Source organism: Colius striatus, chromosome 2, assembly GCF_028858725.1.
Source record: "Colius striatus isolate bColStr4 chromosome 2, bColStr4.1.hap1, whole genome shotgun sequence".
NCBI lineage: Eukaryota > Metazoa > Chordata > Aves > Coliiformes > Coliidae > Colius > Colius striatus.
In genome coordinates this window covers 99555112-99580804 of record NC_084760.1, presented here as the reverse complement: position 1 = coordinate 99580804, position 25693 = coordinate 99555112, and the positions used below count along the sequence as shown (strand labels likewise).

The window sequence follows — 25693 nt, the reverse complement described above, 5'->3', positions numbered from 1 at the left end:
TACCACAGCACACAAAAAAAAGCCCAACCTGAATGACCGATACCACTCTAGTTAAAGACTACAGTGATTATGTACCAGAAGTAGCGGTTGATAGCCAAAACAATCTCTGGTGTGAACAAGTAGCTGCTCCTGAGGTACCTGCCTAGGTTGCGGGGGATCTCCCCAATGTCAGTTATGGTCAGTGTCCCAGGAGGAAACAGCAGCTGGGCAAATGGTTCTCTCTGCCTCTGACACCCATTGCTACCTACACACATACTAGTTTATATTAAGTGCAAACTGAAAACTAAAAGGAACTAAAACATTGACTCAGGGGCCCACCAGCACCCAAAGGCTGTGATGGGCAAGCTGGAGAGGCTGTCACTGCAGCAGGCCTGGGGACACCTGGTCCCCTATCACCAGCAGGAAGGATGCTTTGCTGGCACTTCATTATTACTAGTCACTAGAAGGTGAAGAGTGGTTGGTAGTTCATGTGCAAAATCATGCAGTCATCCTTTACATAGCTTCCCCAAATGATGTTGCTATTTTGTGAAGCACACACTGAGATTTAACAGGGATGTGTTGCCATTTGTCTCTTTAGTCTGAACCCTGAATACTAAAAGACAGGGTTTCTTCCCCCTTCCTAACACAGCAGCTCACATCCTTCTTCTATTTGTGGATTAGTAGGGAAAAAAAAACCAAAACCAACAAAACTTGTATAAAAACAAAAGCAATCAAGCACATCCACCCTTTGCTAAAAAGAACCTCGTGTTTTATAGTATCAATCCTCAAACATTAAGGATTTAACTTTGCTCCTGAATGGCTTTTAGCTGCAGAATACTAGAATTGAGGACATCTTACTGGAGCTAGGTAAAGTATTAGAGTTATTTCACTGCCATCTGTTACCAGTTTAAGTCAGAATGATCAGTTCATCTAAATACTAACACAGGGAAGCTTTAAAGCTGCTTCTGCACATCTAATAATGAAATTTGCACAGAATCATATACATATCCCACTTTTTGTATTTTCATATTTATTCAAGCAGAATGCTGAAATTTTCAACCTCTACAGCTGATTCCTAAATAAAAAAAATAGTTTAGGTGCCTTTAAAGTTACTTTATTTCACATCTCATTTATATATTAGCCATGAGTTCTTCTAATATGAAGTATTTAAGTATGAAAGTAAAAAAAAGTCATTTAAAATAGAGCTTTTTAATAAAATTCAACAAGCTTTAAACAGACCTTTCACATATTCTCATTAAGCTCTTTTCCATAAGGCACATGTATAGACATTTCCAAGGAGCAGTTAATTATAACTTACCAAATCTTTACAACATTTATAAAACTCTGTCTTTGGAAAAAGCATACAGTGAATAATATACAAACATAAATGGCACACTGCAAATTTTAGACAGGACTGTAAATGAAATCTTGATGCACACTACCCAGATCTTAGTGGTTTTCCTCCACTGGGGAGTAAACTGCTACCAGATGCAAGGTAGTTTTAAGACTACTCTGCATAAAGGATTTAAATACTTTTTTGTTAAAAAAAGAAAAGTCAAAAAGGTATAGGGTAAACACAAACAGTTCACCCAATTTATTTTTAAAACTGTTTCTAGTAAAAATTATTTAAGCCCTCAAATGCAAAAGACAAGGAAATTACCAAACTGGGTACTTCTACTGAGTAGTTCATGAGTGGAAAAGTGTAGTTTTCCCAGCAAAATTCCACAGCAGAATAAAAGTTGACTTTTCAAGAATATAGTGGTTTCTGCTTTTAATTTATGCCAGACAGGATGAGAAGCATTTGATCACAGCATCCCTTTAAAAAGAAAAAAAAGAGTCAGTTAAGACACTTGTTATTTTCATTACATACATTTCAACCATTGCATATTTTAAAGAAAAAATATTACATAAAATAAAGAAAAAAAAAAAGAATGGTTTATTTATCAAATGCAGGATCTTAACAGCCATCATTAAGGTTGAGTACATTTAAGCACCACCTAAAGCAAAAGCTCCAGCCTGCTCTGAAGCTCCAGCCCGATGAGTCTTCCACAGCGTTTACATTTAAGCCCATGCTAAAATGCACACCCAGTGTTAAACATTGTTCTGCAGCACATGAAGGCCAAAGCCTCATTTTTCCAAGGTTGGCCAGCATGGGCAGGGCTGAGAAGCCTGCCCAATCCAAACAGCCCCACAAGGCACAGGTGCTTTGAGGCTGAGCCACACTGGAGTTAAGACCAGCACACTGCAAAGTGTGTGTACTAACAACGCAGGATGGAGAACTGGCTTGGCCTTAATGTTTCAAAGATCTGAAGGGGTTTAGTTCTTTAGCCCACAATGCAGAAACTGTTTTCTGACTATTCTACTTAAATCACTCAGAGTCTCCTTTATTTTTCATTTCTCAAAAATGGAACAACTTAAGGAGTGGAATTTGTATTCTGCTGTTAGTCAAATTTGAAAAAACACAGACAAATACCATCGTGACTCATTAAAGTTGTTGTATGTATGGTTTTTGCTGCTATTGTTGGGAATTTTGGGTGGTGGTGGTGGTTTGGGTTTTTGTTGTAACCATTGTTTAGGTTGGAGAGGTTTTTTTTTTGTCATGCTAACCACCATTGATCGGAAAAAATAGCCACAAACATGTAAATTACTATTAAGAGTAAACCATAACAGGGTTAAAATAAGTAATGAGAAGTTTGTTGAAATCAAGCTGAAGGCACATTTTAAACAAATTACTTAATACTGTTCTCTGGCACTTAACACTGTTTAGATCCCTACTGCTGCAGGAAAGGCAGCCTATACAAGAAATTTAAGATAGCATTCCACAGAAACAAGTAACTCAAGAATCCCTGACAAAAAACACTGAGTTACTGAAAGCAGCCTGTGTAAAACCCAGTTGTTCGGCTCATAAAATCTAATAGACAAATGAAAACAAAGAAATTCAGTGATGCACATAACCCAATGTTTTTCTGACCAGAACATAAAGTCCTGTTGGTAGGCAAGAACAGATCAGTGACTAGGTCAACTTGTTTTCTGTGCAGAGCAGCACATTAAATAATAGGAAGAAAAAAAAGAAGAAATGACCCTACTGAGACTATCCCATGGCCACAGGAACTGTGGGAATTCAGAACACTACTTGTGACTGGGTTAGCTCGAGATGTCAGAACAGTGAGATGACAATTTGAAGCCTGACTTCAGTTTTTAATCTATTGTAATTATTGATTAAAAAAAATATTTACATATATGGTTTAATCCTTCCTAGGTCAAATCTGAAGCCCTAAAAAAAACCAAACCCAAAACACCCAAACAAAGCACAGTACAGATTTTTCAGCAAAGTTACAGAAACACTACAGAAGGTATCGGAAGAAAGTGATAGGCAAGGCTTTGTATTCATTTTTTCCCCGCTTTCACTACAGAAAACTCAAGTAATATAGAGACACAGAAGCATTCCTTTTAAAAAAACCAAAACAACACTGCTGAAAGATCAAACTGCATTTTACGTGAACAAGAACAAATAGATTCTTCTGTTTGTTTAGCTGTGTGTGGTGTCTCACTCTAGCTTTCGCTCCTGTTTAGTACACACACAAAGAGAGAGGCTTGCCAAAAATGAAAATTAACATGAAGCATTGCCTTTGCCTCTCCTAAAAATGATGGAGGGATTAGGAAGTTGATTTAGCAGCTGAAGCAACACTTGTTTTGTTTGCTTTTAACTAAGACCTCAGATCCACAAGTTATCTTTAATGTAAGTACTGGAGAAGTCATTATTGCATCAATGCATTTTTAAATCACTGGAGAAAGTAAACAAAGAATTTATTTTCAGGGAGGAAAACTAAAACGACATTTAACAAAGAAAGTTTCTATGCACTTTACTTGTATTTAGAACTTATATTCAGGGTTACTTTGAGTTCAGGTATGGTGTTTTCTAAAAATTAAAATGAAAGGGTTATGTTTTTTCACATATCAACTTTAGGGACTTTTCCCCCCTCCTTAGCCTAAAGATAACTGACTTTTATTAACATGTGATTACACAGACTCACCTTGCAAAAGGAATATACGAGAGGCTATACCTGAAAAAACAGGGAAGAAGTATATTTGACAGTGTTTATGTCTCTTTTAGAACCAGACTACTTCACTTTAGTGCAGCATTAATAAAAGCAACCTGTTGTAATGGAACTTTAAACAAAATCAACTCAATTTCATGCTTACCTGAGAAAAGAAGACACCTTTGGGCAAGAACTAAACCTACTGCCAAGGATTCCCTGGTTTATTTTTCCTTTTTTTAAAAAACATGGTTCATAACTTCTATATACACATAAACTTTAAAAAGCAGGTTTTTACCAGTTTCAAAAGGAATGGCCATTTCTGGGAAATCTCTATTTTTCAAGATGATACAGACAACTTTTTCCAGTTTAAAAGACAGTATCCATTGCTATAAAAATGTACATCATATTATTTTCTGTAACTCTAAGTAAGCTGTACTATGCATAATACATCACAGTTGTGACAATCAAACAGTTGATAAATCTGTCATCCTCTGAAATCTGCTTCTTACCAGCCTCCAGGCTACATTTTGTTCTCATGCCCAGCCTGATCAAGGACTAGACACTTATCAAATGTGAAGCTGTCTGCTGTAAACATGTAGAACATAGTTTGAGTTAGCAATGTTCCCTCTATCTAGTATCAAGCATTAACCTGGACCCAGCATCATGCCCAACAGTCCCATCCTGAACAAAATAACAACTATTTGCATGTTCAGTAGAGACACTGCATGCTCAGGGCAAGTTCTAACAAGAACTGTGGTCACCTTGGATCAGCTAAGAGTATCAAGTAATTCATTTGGACCAAGGAGACCAAGTATGTTCAGCTGTATCTCCATGGAGAAGGCAGTAACTTCCAAAACTCCTGCCAGGCTGGCAAGGAATTCACTTAACTGTGCTCATACATTCACAAGCCTAGCCCTTGAGTGCATCTGGCTAGTCCTCACAGCACCTGCTGCACTGAATTTACCCCCTCACCCACTTTTAGCCAGTGCTCCTGAGTATTCTTGGGGCAGGACACACTGTATGAAAAAGTTATTTAGTTTTCTTATGCTTCAAAAGGGAAAATTCAGCTAGAACTCAAAAAAAAAGGGGGGGAGATAATCAAAAGCAGAGCATATGAATATGCTGTTAATTTCACAACAGAGAAAAGGCATGAGAATTTTTTTTGCATATATCTCCCTTTCATAATGTCTCAAGTAAATTCACATGTTGCAGAATATACTTAAAAATAACCATTTTTGCAAGACGACTGCATATTGATTTTGCTGAAGTTACACAACCTAGCTTAGAAAAACAGATTGAGGCTAGCATTTGGGCACACTTATGTTATGCAAAACACATAGGGATAAATATATATAGGTTTATAATCATGCTGGTGTAGGGGCAGAGAGAAGAAGTTAAAATTAATTTTAAGAACCTTACCACGTCATTGCCAAGGACTGCAATATGCAGAATAACACTGCCAAACCTTTTTTGTTCCACTAAGTAAAAAATAAAGCAAATACTGCATGTTAGTTCATTTTGCACCAGTCTAAACTGAACAGGCTGTTGTAATTGTTTAGAGCCAAAAATTTAGTTAATTGATGATGCCTGAATTTCCTTGTCTTAACTTAAATTACTACTCCTTTCCACTCTAATGACTTTCCATTTGTTTCATTCATCACTCCATTTTCATCGTGCTATGAAAAACCCATAAAAACTTTCTCTAGCTTTGAAAACATTTAACAGAATCAATGCTAACACTTGTCACTTCTGTTTCTGATGCCGCACTTCTGCAAATATGGAAGTTCACTTCAGCTACGTATTTACTTCTATGGAACATAGAACTACAGCTAGTTTTTAATCAAGATCCATGAAGGCACTTATTCTGTCTCTGTGCTAAATATCTCTGGTTTCTAAAGATCATGATATATTCTGATATTCTCTGACATAAACACACATCACTGAGACTTTTAACTTGCTTGTCCAGAGGTCTGCAGACTGAACCTGACTCTCTAGATTTCGTATTCTCATCTACATCACATGCAGGTAGAAGAGTGCATTTGGCTTTGTAGCCAGCAAGGCTCATTGCTCCACCTAAATTCAACTGCAAATGAAAACACCCATGCAACATGCAGAGGCTCATTTTTACTGTATGCTAAAACTGTAGTATAAGTCTTAAACTAACCAAGCTAGATTGCTCTTTAGAGGAACAACATATTCTAACTTACCCAGAATACAGCACACAGAGTCAATACTAGGAAAAGCTGGGAAGAGATGAAAGGGGAGACAGAAAAAGTATGAATACACAACTACACAACACAGCAAATACACACTGAAAACATGAAAAGTTACTGTACTTTGCATTTTTGGAATTGACTCTTGAGACAAGCATGGCCAAAGGCTGTCAAACTGTGACAATACACTGAATTGTGTATGTAATGCAGTGTCCCCCAAAGCACACTATGATCTGTTCTGTCACCAGAAGGGCTGGGACATTCTAGAAGTAAGAGGAGGCAGGAAATGACTTCAAGACCATTAGGAGTCTAACTAGGTTTGTGTAAGCCTTATGTCTTAGGTCTACTGAGAGGTGGGCTTAGATGATAATGCTTGCTTGAAAGCAACCAAGTAATCTGGGAACTGTTATTTCAACATAGTTTTGGATCTAGTATTCCTAGCACCAACATCTGACATCACTAAAAACAAGCCATTATTAAGAACACCCATTTACAATTAACACAGGCTCTACTGCTTCTGCTAGCAATGAGCAGCTGCTTCACACACAGCGAAAAAGCTCACTAGTCTTCCTTCAAGCTACTCACACACCTTTGATGGAACATTACAATGATACGGTTTACCATGCCAAATGAATGACACCATTTGTGCAAGCATCACTTTGAACCTGTCCACTAAATCTCACCCATCTTCCTCCATTTGTCAATACAAATAGTAGAAAACAGAACAAAACTCCAAATAAATTTTCACAGAAAAAAAAATGGGTTTATTGAAAGAAAAAGACTCTTCTAAAATTTCCCAAACACATTTGTAACTCCTGAGCTATCTAGAAGTCTAGTTTTGTGTTAGAATGGGAAAGAAAACAGACAAATATATCTAAACTTTAGGAGTTTACCAGTTCTTTTCTATATTACTGGATTTTTCCATTTTAGCAGTCTTAGCTCTCATCCAATGTTCCCATATGCTACCAGATGAAGCCTTCATTCTGTCTTTTCCTAACCTTCTTGGTAGCTTCTCTGCACAGGTAGGTAAGTCTATGACATGTTTTCTACCCTCTGTTTTCCTTTCATTTCCCTGACATGTCATGTTTCAGCTTTCAAAGCAAGTTTTGGGGTTTTTTTTGTCACTATGTATAAGCACAGTGGATGACTGGGTAACAGCAAATAATGTTCTAGTGTCTGGCTTAGGCCTTCAGTTGGACGTTAGAGAATTTGTTCTCAAGAGAGACAGCAGAGAATCAGAGATATTCTTGGACATTTTTACTGCAGACCTAGGGAATTTCCCTAGGACCTGTAACTTGGTATGATTCAGAAGACATGGCAAAAAAAAAAAAAAAAAGTCACCTCTAAGTTGGAGTCCAAGCAAGGATCAAGTCACTTCTCCAAAAGATGTGAGCAAACATGACCTTCTCAAATGAGATTTTTTTTTCATGTGGGTGTGTGAGAGAAAGAAGATACAACCCATATGACCAGCCATTCAGAAAGAAATCATGAAGGGTTTTCTTTTATCCACATCAGCAGTAACTAACTAGAAAAGAAAGCTATATGATAGTGAGACTAGGAGAGCCAACTACATTTCAAAAATACAAATCAAAACAAATCAAGAGGAAAAAGAAATAAAATAAGAACAAAACAGAATCAGCAAGAGTAGAAACTCATTTTAAACTACCTAATACAGAGTTTTGGGAGAGGAATTATGAGACTGGGGATGGAGCTGTTTCTTCCATCCTTCTGGAAGAAGAAATGATGATCATGGAAGTAAAGAAGTGAAGGACCTCACAAGTGAGAATTGAGGCTGAACGTGTGGTTTCTTAGACTTTGGGGAGATAAATTTATTTCCTCCATTGCTTTGAAAGTGCTGAACCACTACGCTATACAAAGAGAACTGCAGACAACAAACAACTGTCAGGCCAGACTTGGTGACTAGTGACCTTCCACAGTAGCTGAAAAGTGTGTTGCTATCCTGGTTGTTGAAGAAACTTGTTAAGAAAATAAATTAAAAATGATCAACCTAATATTAGCATTTAGTAAAAAATGTTTAGTAAAGAACATTTTACTCCATTTTTTTTTTAAATAAGAGATAATCCTTATGATAACACAGACCTAATCAGCTTTACTATTATCACTCTGTACAAAGAACACACAGACAGATAATTAATTTCCTTTTAGTAAAACCTGAGATTTAGGTTTGAGTCTGAAGGAAAACTTTTAAGTAAATGGAAGTAAAGATAGTATATTTACCAACATCACAATTGTAGCTATCAATCTTTTTGGCTCAAACATTGCTTTCAATTGTTTCACTGGCCCCATCAGGAAACAGGTACTAGTAGGAGGGAAAAAACAAAACAAAGGCAAATTACTTTCAAATATTTATTTGAAAAAGACAATAAGTAATTAACCAGTTTTTCAACAGTTGGATGAGTACAAAGGCTTTAAAAAAAGGTATCTCAGTGTTTAGCAAAAGACCTGCCAGAATTAAATGTGAAATACTGCATTAATTTTTCCCTGGAAACAGCTTATGTATCAAGTCATCTTTGGTCACAAAATTCTTTCCAAAACATTATCACTTACAGCAGAAGGTTGTCAAGTTGAAGTCTAGTGAATTTTATGTTGAGGCTGTTTTAAGAACTGATTTGCCAAAAGAATGCAAATATCAAAAATTTTATGGAAAATTTCTGTTTAGCAATAAACTTCTTATCCAGGCAGTGTGCAAGGAGCTACAATCAATATTACAGGGAAGTGCTAACACTTTGCCTAAACTTAGCAAGCCAAGAAAAGAAGAAAAAAACTTAAGTATTTAGTGTTAAGTCATTCTGGTTGCCTCTACTCTGTAGTTAACATGAAAGGATAATGAAAACCATCAGCAACACTACACTGTATTTATTTTTGCAAAGAACTGTGATACAAACCAAGAATTCACAATCATATGAATCACAGATTCGTTTCATCTGGAAGAGATCTTTCAGATCATTGAGTCCAGCCTTTGTCCCAGCCCTACCAACCACTAGACCATTTCCCTAAGTGCAACATCCATCCATCTCTTAAACATCTCCAGGGACAGTGACTCCACCATCTCTTGGGACAGCCCGTTCCAATGCCTGACAACCCTTTCAGTAAAGAAATTCCTCCTCATATCCAGCCTGAACCTCCCCTGGCACAACTTGAGGCCATTTCCTCTTGTTCTATTGCTTGTCACTAGGGAGAATGGATCAATCCCCACCTTGCTGCAACATCCTTCCAGGTAGTTGTAGAATGCGATAAGGTGTCCCCTGAGCCTCTTTTTTTCCAAGCTAAACAGTCCCAGATCCCTCAGCCATTGCTCATATGAGACAGGCACCAAATCCTTTATTAGCTTGGTAGCCTGCCTCTGTATCCTCTCCAGCACCTCAATGTCCTTCTTGTAGAGAGGGGTCCAAAATTATCTGGCTTCAAGTATTCTGAAATGAGTCCCCTCCCTGTCACTGAAGACATTCTGCTTTGGAGTAAATATTTGTTGAGAGTGAGGATGCCTGTAACCTTGTGGTGGTCTGAATCCCTCCTACTCCGTAGGAGTAGGACACCTGGTTTTAACTCATTTTATAGTTTATTTATATGAAGTGAAACAGTAAGTAGCAAGGAAGAATTTGGTAGAGCTCCCTCCTGAAATCAGTCATAAGCCTGGTAAGGATTTATCTTTTAAGACAGAAGAAATATAGGAATTCATGTCCCATGGTAAACTGAACCCATGATCTCCCACATCTAGATGTTCTTCTACCAGCAACTTTACATATCTATCCCCTTCACTTTGTTTTTATTCTTTAAGTTGTGTAGACAGGCCTCAAAAGTCCATATTAAACGGAAAAAAAGTTTCTCCATTCAAAAGAAAAAAAAAAGTTTTAAATTCATAGCAATCCAAAATAACTTTTTCTCAGTAGTTTTAGATCTTGGTTGCTGGGCCATAAAAAGAAATCAAGGCAAAAAAAAAAAGGGACTTGAATAAACAGAATAAAAAAATAGTTAGCTAGTGAAAGAAGGAGGATGATGAAAATATGGTGGTAAAAATGAGGGAGGTTCATCCCACATAAAACAGTCAGAAAAAATACAGAAAGCAAAATGCACTGATGCTAGCCTGATTAGCACTGAAGTACAGACATGAGAGCTTCTCTAGAGATGTGACAGAAGCCATATTGAGCACAAAGGCTGAAAAAAAAAATCTATACTTCCTCCACTTACACAGGATATTTCTTATACACCGCACATTCTGTGGAAGATAACCCATCATGCCACAGGAGAATCAAATAAGTATCATTGTTTTCACATTTGTGGCTCAAAAATCATAGTAAAACCAGGCTAGACAGGACGATTTAGTAAGACTGGTAACTGCATTTGTTTTAAATACAGACTTGGAAACAAGCCTGAATAAGTTGAAATTTCCTTGTCAATTTCAGACTTCAGTGTCACTTCTTACTGTTCTTAGAATACAGCTGCCTGTCATATCAAAAAGGACTACTGAAAGGGAAAGGGGCCTCTTTTTACTTCTAATTTTAGTCAGAGTCCATTTTTTTCAATCATTCTCCTCAAAGAAATACCAGTTTTACTGTAAAAGCTTTCCTCTTAGTTCACAGACAATGAGACTTAATTAGTTCCAAGTTTCTAAAATGCTGCCTTAATTTGAAGCAATGAGAGCACACTCACAAAATACTAGGTAAAAAAAAAAAAAAAAGATTGAAAAATGAAACAAGAAGAAAACACTGAAAAAACAACAATAAAGAACAAGGAAGACAAAGGGAAATACTCAGTTTTGCATCCTTCCACTATTAACTTTTTGTCTTGTTTTAGTATAAGATGGTATAGTTGCACAAATGAGTTTCAATTCCAGTAAAAACATTTTAGTCCCCTAACAAAAATGTTGAGAAAAAGCAGTACACCACATTTTTTCAAATGATGTCACATTGCCTGAATTTTAACAGATTAATAATGATTTGACGCAAAAGTTATGTGACTTGACTGAAGTCACAGAGTCAAATAAGGTCATAACCAGACTCTGTGGGTTTCAGGTCTTATGACCATGCTTCAACTATGCCAAGACAGAAAGAGATGGCATACAGACAATGAAAATATTTTTTTTACACTTTTCTTACACGACTTTCAAGCAGTGAGAGGAGACTTTTAGATCCTCAGAGATCCCTTCTGCAAATCTTTTAAGACTAACAGCTATGGGGAATGCTGCAAAGAACCAAGAGAAAAGTTTAAAAACACACTGCAAACACGTTTTAGATTCTGTCTGGCCTTACAGTTGAAATGAGGAATTTGTGAGTCTCTCCTTCTTCAAAGGGTTTTCCTAGAAACAGGATGACCTCTCTCAAAAGCAAAAAGCTCCTTCCAATAACAAAGCATCCAGACTACCAGTTTGCCCCTGAAACTGAGGCACCTCTGTACCCAGCAGAAGGACTAAGCTGTAAAAAGTACAAAACATGCAGCCAGCAATTTGTTACCCACACTTCAGAGAGCAGTTGTGGTAACTCCACCATGCAGTAACATCAGACATCACAACAGGGCGGCAACAAGTCAATAACCAATACTACTTATAATAACCTTAAAACCGTAAGACAAGGTTTTATGTCATCAGCACTTTAATACAGAAACAATGTTGTTTATACACAACACAGACAACATTTTAGAGTAAAAGCAAACGGAAATGTAGATGAAAAGGAGGGTACTTTTCCAACAACAATTAAGAAATCGTACCTGGCTAACGCAGCAATATTTCCCAGGGTGTAAAAAACTGCAAAAAGTTTGATCCCTTTTGGGAGCCATAGCAATGCTGTTCCCTACAAAAGATAGGTTATTTGTATGTTTGTCATTAATTAATTCAATTTAGTTAGACTTTATAAATACATTTTCAGACTACGAAGAGTGTCATTCTAACACAGACCAGCAGAGTGTACTGTTCCCAGAGGTCTAGTAGTCAATACTCGGTATGATTCTGTTGCCATCTATTGGCAAAACAATGTATCCAGTTTACTATATTTTGTAATACTTTTCAAAATATTTATCCAACGAGGCAGTGTTTATTTACAGTGTTTCTAACAGTCATTTGAATTGCTTATATTCTGACACTTTCAGTTTTGTTGCAATGCCCCACTACATATTATATCCCTTTGCACACAGAGGATAAAACGTGATAAAGCTGCACTAACATCCACCATCTCCTTGCTTTTCCAATCAATCATCTTGACATGAAGTCGAGATATGCACTGGGGCTGCACAGAAACATTTTGGAACTCTCACTTCCAGACATCTCTTCTTTCCACTAACTATAAAAAAAAAAATCCAAAGCCTCCCGATGATCACAGTCTCTCTTATGATTGGGGGGGGGGGGGGGCGGGGGGGGGAGAAGAGCCTGAATTAGAGGCAAAATATAGAGTTAAAAATACAAACACGCTGAAACCCCATTAAAAAAAAAAATTAAAGCTGTGAACATTGTGTCCTAAAAAAAAAGGAAAAAAAGCAACTTTATTCTACCCAACTGCAATTTGAGTGGGAGTCTGTGGTGTCAATTTGCACACACCACAGTACAGGCAACCATGAAAAGCTGTAAGAGTGCAATTGTGTTTTGCAAGGAAAGTCCAAGGACACTTTGCAAAAATAGAAATTTAAAAAAGAAAAAGAGATGGAAAGAAAACCCAAAAGAGAAACAACCCCCCAAATTGACAGTCTTGTTAATTCCTTGTAATTATTTCACCTGCATCTGGGCCTTCCCATGAAGATGAAGAACGGCTTTGCACCACAGCTCTCACTTGTGTCAGACTTTGACAGACCAAATCAATGAATATCTCAACTTTTAAGTGCAGGCTTGAGCCTCCTGCCAACACCTCAAGTTCAAGAATGAACAAATGATTTGCTGTTCGCAAGATCAATAGGACTGCAGCAGGTTTTTCAAATGTCAACATGCCACCAGTCATCACCTATTGATTTGTGAGCTGGCAGGTTACACTTGCGGTTCCTTTAAGCCTTTAAAAACCTTTCAAGCTTCCTCTTCTTTCCCCCATTTTACTAAAAAATATTCTAAAAATAATATGACCAGTTAAATTTGTGATACAAAATTTAGGATACAGGATAAAGAAAGCAGAAAATCATATTTAAAGTGTGAATATGAACAAGGTTCTGCTATAGAATAGTGGTAAAGTACAGGAGGGGGAGGGGAAACCACAACAAACTTTTACTTACAAGCACAGAACACGCAATGCCAGCAATAAAACATATGGCAAACCATCTGATACGAGTACCAAAGCTGAGTGTTGAGGCATCAAGGACCTTAGTGAGAGGAGAGGAAAAAAAGAAAAAAAGGATATTACAGAACCAGTTTTGAACAATCTAAAGGACATTTTTTTCTTTACTATGGAAGTCCTTAATTTCAAACAAAATACTGTTTTAGCCAGAAAACAATGACTTAAGTTGCTTGCATATTAATTCTTTTAGTTTAAGAAATTATACTGGCAACCTGGAAACATATTTCCAAACCAACCAAACAAGACAAAACCTGTGAAGGTATATCCTGGCATTCAAATAATACCACTCTGCTTTCAGAGGCTTTCTTTTCATCATACAATTGAACCGAAAATTATCACAATCATACCAAAGCAGAAGAATGAACGAACCTTCTCACAATTTGCAGACAAATGCATCTATTTGTGCAGCACTGCATGTTCCTGTAGACCAGGAATACCAGCTTTCCCTGTTAGTAGTCAGAATCCATAGTACTTATGATTGCAGTTCAATTACCATTCCTTTCAGGGTGAAGGTGGAGTCAAATTAACACAGTTTGTCTCATCAGACAGCTGACCTGTTGAAAGGTAGGTCGCTTCTTGCTTCTCCAATGGGACTCCAGAACCTGTAAGAGTCCCTACCGAGCTGTGCTAGCTGACAACTGACAAAGTGGGAAGCAAACCAGTGTTCCTTGTATTCTGATGACTTAGTCCTGTGCAAGACTCATGACCCAAACCAGCTCTGCAAGATGTCAGAAAAGCAGTGAGAATGACAGAAGAGGCAGGGCCACATAGCTAACAGAAGAACAACCCCTTTCCACAGAAGTGACTTGTTAGATATGCTCACCTCACCTTCTCCACCCATGCTGCAAGAACAATGTATTGCAGCTTACTCCAGGTCACCAAAATTAAATAGACTTTCCATTCCAAACTGGACATTTAAGTAAAATGTTGTTTCAGCTTATGTAAGAGGACTACTAAAAACTAATTTTCCTCTTTGATCAGATGCCACAAGCAAACCTATCCTCTTGTTATCTCGTCTATAGATATTTTCAGTCAAGTAGTACTAACCAAATAAACAAGTTAAGGTTTCCCCAACCAGTGAGCTTGATGTTTCTCCTCTCTTTTGAGAAACTTCTCTTGCAGTTAGTGGTAAGCGAATTAATGAAATTTGGGCACTACTTAGAATGATTTCACATCTGTACAAATGAAGAATCCATATCCAGTTTGAAAAGAAAGTGCTATGTACAAGCTCACATTCATGTGTTGTAATAAATCAGTATCTGAACATATGTCACTGAAGAAAGGCATGGGCTACTTTCTACTTCTTAAAAAAAATACTAAACTTATTTAATCAAATTAAATACTTTGAATATTTACTTAAGAAGGGAGGCCAGAAGACCAAAAATAATCTTTTACAGTATACTGTCTGAGCAAAGACCTGGGATACCATACTGTTGAGATTTTTTTTTCCTCTTCTCTGCATTCAGCAGTTAAGAAAGAACTTCCCAAAGGTCAGGAGATGCAGCTTACCTTGTTAGGTCCAACTCCTTATCCTTATGTACGCATTAAGGAAACAGACAAAAACAGTAACTGAATGATGGTTTAGTATCTGCAGTCATGTTTGATGGTCATACTTCTGAATGGCTCTACAGGCAAAAAGAGCTCTTAGGACAGAACTGGAGATTTCCATTTGAATCACGCTTTCACTTAACACCTATTCATGCAACTAATCATGCACTCCCATCCTCCTCCCCAAAAAAGAGGAAAAAAAAAAAAGAAAAATGAGTAAAAAGCCATTCCCTGCCTGCTCAGAAATTAAGTGTGGATGGGCCAATGCTATCAGCATACCCAACACACATTTCAGATTGCCTAGAAAACAGGAAAAGGATGAAGTTAAATGTTTCTTCAGGTGTATCAGGTACATTGCTGCCACTTACTGCTATTCTTCTAGACTTCATAACTGAGAGTGTTCCTGAAACAACTACCAAGAAACTTCATTTTTCATGTAAGTTTAGAAACAGCTTTATCTTCATTTAAATCCCTAACAGTTATTAAAACTAAAATGAAGGCTGATCCTCTAACCTCTAAAAACTATTTCACTGTGAGGGTGATGGAGCAGTGGCACAGGCTGCCCAGAGGGGTTGTGGAGTCTCCTTCCTTGGAGGTCTTCAAGACCCACCTGGAGATGTTCGTATGTGACCTTATCTAGGTGACCCTGCTTCTGCAGAGGGGTTGGACTAGATGATCTCTAAAGGTCCCTTCCAATCCCTACCATTCTATGATTCTATGATTCTATGATTCTAACCATTCTTGATGCCATCACCATTTATGCTATTGAGCTGAACCCAGGCAATGCAACGTCTGAAATCCTGAAACTAGAGATCTGGTAATGCATTTTTTAAGTCCCCGAGACTTAACAATTTTTTAGGTTTCATGGAAGCAATGAAAATGAAACCGGTTATAAGATGCCTGTTTCACCCCTGTAGTGAAGCACCTCACTGCACCAAGTTGAGTAACCAGTAGAATAGTTCAACTACTTAAACCAGATTTCAGCTTGTGCTAAAATGCTAGGCTACAATCTGTGAAAGCTGAGGACTTGATACAGCATCTCACTGTGTTACTCATTACTCATGGATCTTCTGCAGGAACAGTAATTTCTGCAAGAGGGGCTGCGAAGCACCCTGAAGTAACAGCTTAGATCCTCACACCTACAGCCACAGACTATGAACCAGAAGCTTAAGAAAAAGCTGAAGCTGCCTAAGCATCAAAAGCAGGAAAAAAACGTAATGGTGATTAGGACTTTTTTTTTTTTAATTGTGTAACAGAAGCCATGGAGCTAATCTTAGATTTCAGATTAGCAGAAGCTTTTTCTCAGGAGACTGAAAAAATTGTCATGCAAATTTGACATGTGGAGCAAGCTTAATATGGAGAACTGTCCCATGGCAGTGGCAAGGAAGTTCCTGTAAAACACACCCTTCTTGCTACACCACTTATCAGCGTGTTTGTAAACAGTAAGAAAGAAAATGAAAGCAACAAATCGAAATCCTTACTTTTCTACAGCTAAGCTTTAATGCCAAACTCTTGGGCAAGAAGCAAAGATTTTTTTGTTCACAGGATATTCAAAGAAAAAGTTACATCAAAGAAATGACCAAGATAGTGAGATTGAAATCATAAGTAAAAAGTAAAATCTGGAAGGTACGCTTCCTGAAACAAAAGGAATGGTCTTCCAGGAGACTAATACACAAACTGTGAGGAACAAATAAGTGTCTTTACTGAATAGTTTGCTATACACACCCAATAAAGATCTAAATGATAATCTGCATGTCTGACTTTGATCGGAAACATTTCTTGTGATTCTGATAATCTACCTAGGCTCTCACACACACACATTGACCATCTTGTAAAAGTTTTCCATGTGGGTAAAACCAAAAAACAGAAACATTTTCTTTTACATATTTTAAGAAAGACTCTGGAAGTTAACTATTTCATCTTTTCTTGACAGTAAATTTGAGAATATGCAAGAAATAGATAAAACTATTTCAAAGAAATGTACAATTATACAATGGTACATCTGTAGATGTGAGTTCCTAAACAATATTTAAAATATATCTAGAGTGATATGTTTCCATCTTTCCCTAACTGGCTTCCTTATTTGTTTTTCTGTCAACACTTTAGAGTAAAGCATAAGAAGCTTAAATATCTGGTCTATCTCTCCTTGCTAAAATCTTGTTGAGCGCTTTAGACAGTTGTCAGTTGACAACTACCATGAAACTACATCCAGAAAACAAGCCAATGTATCAAACAGACCAATTTTATCTTAGAATGTCAATGTTGATAGAACAGCACCATGCTGCCCTGACAACATCATTACACTGGTATACTAACAATTTATTATTGATCTAAAAAATGAATTCCTTTAGTTATTTTTTTTAAATAAAATTAGAATAACTGATCTATTTGCAGCAAGATGCTAAAGAGTTTAGGAAGTGCCCAGGAAGACTTTGTTGATTCCCTACACAGTTGTCTCATTATATACTTTCATCCTTCTTCACTTAACAGGAATTACTACTGACTTCATAGTAATGATTCTGCAAAAATCAAGGAGCAGAATAAAGAGAGAACATGAACCATATGATGGCTATTACACAACCACCAGCTATTTCGAAGAGAGGGCCATTGTTTTTGACCAAACACGTGACTCAGTTCCAGAGAGGTCATCTAAAACAGCTGAAGTTTCTGTACGCACAACGCATAACCTTACATCTTCTTTCACAACCTTACCTCTTAAAAAGTGTCCTTCTCTGCATGGCTGCAAGTATTTTTTTGCTCTATTGCACACACTTTAAAAATAGTCAACATCATTCAGCTGCAAAACTATAGCTTTAGTGAATGTCACACATTACCTTCCTCACCAAAGAAAGGCACAATTTCCAAAATACATTGCTACTTTTGAGAGAAATCTACAGCAGAGACATTGTCTGACCTAAGCACCTGATTTTTTCTTCAGAGGGTATTTTAAAAAGATCATTCCGATTCATCTTTTCAGTATGAAGCTTCTTTGTGCTACACCAAAGACTTACATCATGTATCAGGCAGGTTTAAATATGGGCAGATTTTTCCCATCTAGAGTCTTCTCCAGCTTTAGCATCATTACATGCAATAGCCAAATCACACAAAGCGTAGTTATTGACTTTCAACAAATAACACATTCCTAGCTCAGCTCTCTCCTCCTAGGGATATGCATCTCAAACACCAAAGTATCAAATGCTAACACATTTATCTATTGAGTGCTGCCTTGTAACAAGTATCACAGTGTCAAGTAAAGGAGAAATCTATGTCACCATCATGGTCTCCCAAGTGAAACGTGCCTGGAGATGGCAGATTAATTAATTCTCTTGGAGTTTAAGATTAACAGAAATGTAAGCATGTCTTTGATAATCTTGAGATAAGATCAGAAGCTGACATATCCCTCCCAAATGCTGGCAACCAGTTCTGCTGTGGAAGGGCCGAGATGCTGCACTGCTTCCAGAATCAAGTCAGATGTGGATACAATTTAAGCTAAGCTGCTTTACTGTGGCAAAGAGGTCATAAACTTTCAAAACAAGCACCAACTCAGTGGAAAGACAACTGAAGCATGTCAGCAGCAAGCTGCTGGAACTAATATTAAGCCATACACACCAACTATGCTGAGACTGTACTGGTTCACCAAAGTTTATTAGCTGCAGCTCAGATCCAGGCTGCTCTCTGTTCCAACTTCCTCCACCACGCTCCAACATCCTGTAGCAGACAGCATTAAGATATTCTGTGATGTGGGGCACTTTGACCTGCAGTCACACCAATTACAAGGGATCTGATGGTATAAACTGTTCTTTGTAAGTATGTTCAGCTTTGCTTCAACCTAGAAGTGAAGTCTCAGAAATGTATGGTGTTCAAACCCATTAAAAAAGAAACAAACAACGACAAACCAAACATGCCGACAATAAGAGATAATGGGGAGGAAAAACTAAATCGAACTTGAGGAGTATGGGGCAAAAAACTCAGCACAATACACACAGAACTCTGTCTAAAGAAAGTCGTAGCCTTTGTAAATTCAGAGGCATAACAGAGAAGCAATTTAGAGAGGAAATGTACTGTTTACCTGACCAAGAAGCAAGGCCGTGTAAGAGGAAGAGTAAGCACTAGACAAGGAAGCCCCGTTATCCCGAGGCAAACGGGGAAAACAAGTCCAAAAGACCCTAAATCACCAACACGACAGAGCTCCTCCGCACACCGAAAATCCGCTAAACCGCTTACTCCCGTGCCGGGCCGTGCCCGGTGCCCATGAATCTCGTCCTTCGGTGCAAGTACGAAACTTTCGTTTCTGTTTTGGGGCCGCTTCCCTCCCGCTGACCGATCCGGGGGGGCTCGGCGGGGCACACGGGACGGGGCTCGGTGGCCACACGCAGACCGTGTAGGGGGAAGCGCAGGGGACGCGGGAGCGCCCGAGGCCGCACACACCGGTTCGGACTCGGCGCTCGGAGGCTTCGGCGCCGCCTCGTCACAGCTCCTTACGACCCCACGGGGAAAGGGGACCGGGGCGCTGAGAGAAACGCAAGGGGAACGGGTCCTCGCTGGGCGGTACGGTACCTGCGCCGTCAGTCCCTGCTCCTCGTCGTCCTGCCCGGTCAGCACCCGCCGCAGCTTCTCCATGCCGCCGCTCAGCCAGAACCGCGCCAGGCGGGGCGGGACGGGAAGCGGCCTGACCACCCTCCCCTGCCGGGCCGACGGCCCGACCGGAACTGACGCGGCCCATGGCAGCGGCCGGAGCGGCGGTTGGCTGTGAGGCGGCGGCGCTGCCCGCGCCTGCGCGCCCGGGTCGGGGGAGCGGTGGCTGCGGCTGGGACGAGAAAAACCTCTTAGACGTCCCTGCTGCCCCCCGGGGAGGCCTTTGTAGGGCGCAGGTGGGGACGAGGCGGGCGGCTGTGCTGGAGGTGCTGGGGAGGAGGAAGGGCATTCTTGGTGCGTCCCGGCGTCCTGTCTCGCCGCGGAGTTGGCTTATTTCCCTACGCACCGAGACGCGATTTGCATGGGCTCGCCAACGCGAGCGGGGAGTTAAATAAAGCTGCTTATGTCGGTACTGATCGGTAACAAGTGTGGCCGGGTCATGGCGGTGCCGGGAGGAGTCCCCGCAGTACCCCGTGCCTGCCTTACCCCCGGTTGTACGGCGGGCACGGCGCAGGTTTGGCCATCCCCCTCCCGGGCAGCAGGCACGCCGCAAACGCCCGTGCGAACGGCCTCGGCGCCCCGTGAACTAGGGGCCCTGCCCTGCACGGCACCCGCGAGGAGGCTGGGTGCTTGTCCAGTTACGGGCGAGGGGGCAGAGAGAAACAAGGTTAGCTAGAAGGGCCTTGTTCTGTGAGTAAATGCAACGTGTGTCAATGCAGAGACTTCTAGTAGGGCTCTGTGGTGTCAAGCTGTTCCCCTGGGAGACAGGGGTATGGCAGGGTCCATCACACTGCCCCATGTCTTGGCTGCTTCACCTCCTCCTTCCCAGCAGCACTCCAGCCGCCAGCCACTCTCCCTCTGCTCAAGTACAGTCGATCCCAGTGAGCCTGCCCTGCCCTGTGCAGGGCCTGACCCTCCATATCTTTTGGAGTTTCCTGCATTTTGGCATGTCTCTCCACTGTGTGACCAGCCCTTAGGCAGGCACCACAGCTCTGGCTTGGGAGGTGTGCAGGAAGGAGGCTGGTGGCTGGGAGAAAAGGAGCTAGCGATGGTGGGGTGGATCCTACCTCCTGCCTGGCTGCAAACTGGCAGCAACAGCACCGCGGGGTGGGGTAGGAGGGGAGGATGAGTGATAAGGGCTGTGTAACGTGCTGCTGTGTGAGTGAAACTTGATAGAGTGGCAGGCCCTTCAGAGCAGAAACCTTCCCTTTCCTATCTGCCTTCAGTGAGTAGTCCCATCCTGTTCCCCTCCCCACATACACGTGTCTCATGGGAAGAGTTTTCTACATGCCTTGCACATCTGGTTTTGAGTGAAATGCTTGGACACAGACCATACCTTTCCAGCCTGGAGACAGGTTATCAGCATCTTAAGGTTTAGATCAAGGCCAAAATTTTGAATGGGAGAAACACCTGAAAATACGGCTGTGTGAAAGTAGTCAAACAGCAGCAAAATATCACCCCCTGACTGAGCCAGCACGGCCCATACCTTGCAAGGACCTGAGCAGCGAGGAGAGTGTGCATAAGTGAACAACAAGAGGAATGAGAAAAGGAATGGAGGATAGAGCAGGGAGGAGAGCAACAAAATAATTCTCCTGCAACTTGACATGTCAAGTGGCTCAATGCCCACAGTTGCCAGGAGAAAGGAAGAGGCCCACACAGCCTTGGCACCCATGTGGAGCTTGCTGCCACCTGCTTGGCTTGGCTTCTTTACAGGTGCAGGGACAGGAGGTGGTGAGCCAAGGTTCTGGGTGACCTTCTTCTCTGCAGCTGGCCCAGGGGTGTCAACATGGGAGTCTTATTTGGTGGTTGCTTTGAAGTGAACTGGTTCCCATGCCCTCTGTCACCCCAGGCCAAGAACTGCTTCCTAGAGGATCCTGCCAGTGAATTTATTAATGAGGTCTCTTCTCTCTCCTGCCTCCTTGGAGCCTCCCTTCTTCATCAGGGAAGAGAAGAAAGAATGCCTGCCTGTCTTAGAGGGAGAAGCCAAGGCAGTCTGTAGCTTATAGCTGCCCTCCCATGGCCCCCAGTTTCCTGAGGACCTTGTTTTCTGCAGGGTGGTGGGAGTACTAGTTTGGACATGTCCCTGCCCTGAAAGGAAGCTCTGAAGAGTTTAGCCTACCATCACCTGGCAGGCTACATCCATACAGCTTGGATCCCAGGAAGCTCTTTCCCCTACAACTTGTTGACTTCTGCAGTAGCAGAACAGCTAGAAGCAGAAGAGCATTTGGATATGGGAGATAGGGAGCAGAGCTGATACTAGCTGGGAGGAGGAGAAAGTAGCTTTGCTGGTTTTACATCGAATGGAGGGGGAAACCTTGATGCTTCAGGTGCCTCAGGAGGTGGCCGGTGAGGCCTTAATTAAGTACAGCATCCAGTGTGCTGCATCATGGATGCATGGTGCAAAGAGAGGGAGGGGTTTTTTGTATCACTGCCATTTGCTTGGGCAGAGGGATAGCAGAATTGCCCACTATTTACTTTTATTCATTCCTCAGCTCCAGAGAAATGTTGTGGGCTTATACTTTCACTGGATATAGTGGCATGACAACAAATATGTCAGAGCATGGCAATCTCCTCCCCACCTCTTCCCAAGTGACACACAACCCACAGCAAGAGATCTCTGGGCCCCCCACTAAAACTGTGCAAGCAGTTCTGAACCTTCATAGCCTTCCCACAAAGCTCCAACCCATGTGACTGCCCAAGATGCCATATCTGATATTCAGGGCAGTGATGTTTGGCCAATGGAAGCCTCAGGAGGAGGACCCTCCTCTCCTCCCTCTCACCAGCATGGTTGAGGGACAGCTATTGTCATGCACCTTTTCACACATGGTGACATGTGAAAAGCATTGGCTGTTAACTGCCTTCAGTTTACAATGTACCCCCATGACCTGATAATGGCTTCCAGAGTATTTTTATGTGCAACACCATTGCCACACCATCAGACCTAATCCACTTTTTTTGTGGGATGGTGGGAGGGCTGTATGGCAGAGGTTCCATGCAGAAGCTGTTTGTAAGACATGCAGTTAACCAGGTGCTGGGACCTTAGTCCCTCACACGAGGCAGGCCCTGGGTCTGTGCTCTCTGCATTTGCTAACTGCTACCATAGTTCTCCAGGGAACAGGTTTTTTTAAGTCCTAACAGTCTTTGCAGCAGTATATGGGATGTATATGACCTCTATAGCTCTGAGACCAATGCCACAAGGCTCACACACCTCCCAGCTTGCCGTCCTCCCCTCCATGCATCTATAGAAAGGTGGTATATTTTTTTTTCAAGTTGAACACTGAAGTGCTAATACCAGGAATTACTGAGGTAGACTGGTTGGGAGCAGACCAGAGGTGGTGCTGGTTATGCCTTCACAAAAGTATTCTGCAGGGTTGAGACATGGGGACCTGGCATGATGCCAGAGAGCACGTTCTCCCTCTCACTCATCCTCATGGCAATCCCACACCTCAAAGATGGTCTAGGATTAGATCCCACCTGGTTATTTGTTCAAGACTTTCATAACAGGGGCACATCTCCTGTGCTACCTTCAATGAGCAGTTGTTGTCATGGGTCTGTCAAAATCACAGCTGCTCTCTTCCAGGCTTTAATTTTCATTTCCTTTGTTAAATTGAACTTCATGCAGTCAAAAAATTAAGCTTAAAATTGAGAACAATCTTTTTGATTGCTCCAGTCCATAGAGAGTGGCACTTTCAGGGGACAGTTGTCATCTAAGGCAGTTATTTTAGTAGGGGAGAGACTGCTTTCTGCTCTCTGGTGACTTCAGAGGAAACATGGATGACGAGGTCAGACCAGACATCTAAGTTTCAGTCTGATGAATTAGGGTGATGAATCTTACCATTACTTCTTCTTGTTTAAATTTAGGCAGGACCAGCTTTTATATATAATTTCTACTTACTTTTACAAAATAAACCACCCTTTTATATAGTGAGTATGATATAAATGTTAGTTTAAGCAACAGAAAGATAGATTCAGTCTAAAAAGGTAAGAATCAGTCCACAGAATCGATGGCATTAAAGTATTGCCAATGTTTTGTTACAAACACATCTGAATTCCAAAGCATATCTGATAGCAAAATATAAAAGCAAAAACCAAGTGAAAATAGTGCTCTCTGCTTCTCCCCCCCCCTTTATTTATAGATAGATAGAGAGATATCAACCATTTAAATCTGGGTCTACCCTTTTGGTCTGCATGATTTTATGCCAGGAGTGTTTAGCTCTGCCTTGGATTACTGGTGACTTTCTGATCATATAGCAGTGCCTGTGCTTCTGTGTGAACAAGCATAAGGTAAAGCAGAGACTAGTGAGAACCTGGGCTTCCTGAGCCCTGAGCAGTGCAGGAGAGCAGGCAGTTTGCATCCCACTGCTGCCCCTCTCTCTTGGCTGACCACTGCCTGGGCTGCAGGGCTTGACCGGCATCCACAGAACCGTCATTCCTGAATGAGGCAAATGAGGGGGTTTTGCTTCCTTACTATTTTCTTGAGCAGGAGGTTGCAAAAGTGACCCCAAATTTATTTCTCCTAGCTTTCTGCTCAACACCATTTTTTTAATCCGTTCTTAAAATATGATGTGGTCATCTTAGAAATGTCATTGATTCTTGGCCTCAGTAGTTTGAATACATCCACATCTGAATTTGAAGCTAGCTAGAAAACCTACTGAGTAATGCTGTCTTCCTGAAAAATGCATCTTTCATTTCAGCCAATTTGCTGAATCAATGCAGTCAATGTTATAACACGTCTGTTGGTTTCAGTCCCAAAGCTCTGTGAGCTGTAGACCTGTAATTCCTTACTCCATAAAAATAAGGGTTGCATGATTACTCTGGTCACACTTAGGGGCTCTAACATCCTGTATCTCCTCCTAACCTTTGCTTTCTTCACCTTTGCAAGTGGGATATTTGAATGAAAGATGAAAGCCAGGGATTACAAGGAATACTAAGTAAAACTGAGTAAAGGATCTTTTAGAGACCCACTGGGAGCATGGTAGAAAACAAAAAATGTAGAGCTGCTTTGGTGGCATCTCCATTCTGCTGGGTAAGATCCCACTTCCATCCTGCTGCTTGCTGCAAACATCTCCCATCAGCAGCTTCTGAAGCTCACTGAAAGGAAAGGAACTTACCCGTGGGGACACATGCCCCATGTGTCTTTTGAAAAGATCCTGTGCTCCTGAAAGTGCAATGATGAACCACTTCCAACAAGCCTGCATCGCTGACAGTGACAGGTCATGGTGATCCAAAACCAAGGGGCAAGGGAGAAAATGCTGGAAAATGCATCACCTTTCACCTCAGTTCAGGAAACCCATCCATTGTGATTTGTCTGACACTTCCTGCACATCACAGACTATCACAGACCAGTCTGGCAGAGCACGTGCTTGGTGCTTGGTGGCTTCATATAGCTTCAGGGCATTTGTTTTTACTGTGACTCAAACCTTTCCAGATCCAGTCATCGCTTCTTCAGTGAAAGTGATCTCACTTGTAAGACTTTGATGTAGGGAGCTGAGGCACAGGAAACCCAACTACAAAAATAAGAGCTGTCTCTTGGAGTGCTTGGCAGGTACCTAGCAGCTAGGTGTGTTTGTGGTTCACAGTAACACCATGAGCTACTGCAAAGCTTTGGAGGGAAAGGTAGTGCCTTTATCGGCTCATAGTGGCTAACACAAGACATGCAAGGAAGGAACAAACAGCCTCAGAAGCTCATCTCTCTGTGGCATCAAACAGTCAGATTGGGTATCAGACAGGTTTGGTTAACTGATAAGCCATGGGGTACTGTGCCAGATCTCTGAATCTTTAAACCCGTGCCTGTTCCTCACAATAATCCCTCTAAGAGCTGATGCTGATGTTTACCAATTTACAGCATAAGAAACACAAAGTATTAGAGAGGTTACCAGTCACACTGCTGGCTTTGTGCTTTGCTCCCAGGTGAACTGTAACACCAGGTGCATACAAAAATATCTTGTAATTGTTGCTTCTCATGGCTTCCCCATATAATAAGCATCTTAGGATTCTAAGTGATCCTAGT

At 40.9% G+C, this 25693-nt stretch overlaps 1 protein-coding gene across 2 annotated transcripts; it reads right to left on the bottom strand.

Moving 5' to 3' along the window:
• Positions 1-1077: 1077 nt before the first annotated feature.
• On the bottom strand, positions 1078-19758 carry SFT2D1 (SFT2 domain containing 1). Of its 2 annotated transcripts, XM_061991604.1 has the most exons (8): positions 19606-19758; positions 13439-13525; positions 11957-12039; positions 8471-8552; positions 6227-6262; positions 5439-5497; positions 4014-4043; positions 1078-1795 (listed from the first exon to the last, which is right to left on the bottom strand). In XM_061991604.1, exons 1-8 carry the CDS (start codon positions 19666-19668, stop codon positions 1756-1758), a joined length of 480 nt encoding a protein of 159 aa, XP_061847588.1. In that variant the 5' UTR covers positions 19669-19758; the 3' UTR covers positions 1078-1755. The 2 variants fall into 2 exon arrangements, with proteins under 2 accessions (XP_061847588.1, XP_061847589.1); XM_061991605.1 differs by lacking the exon at positions 6227-6262.
• Between the last annotated feature and the right edge of the window lie 5935 nt (positions 19759-25693).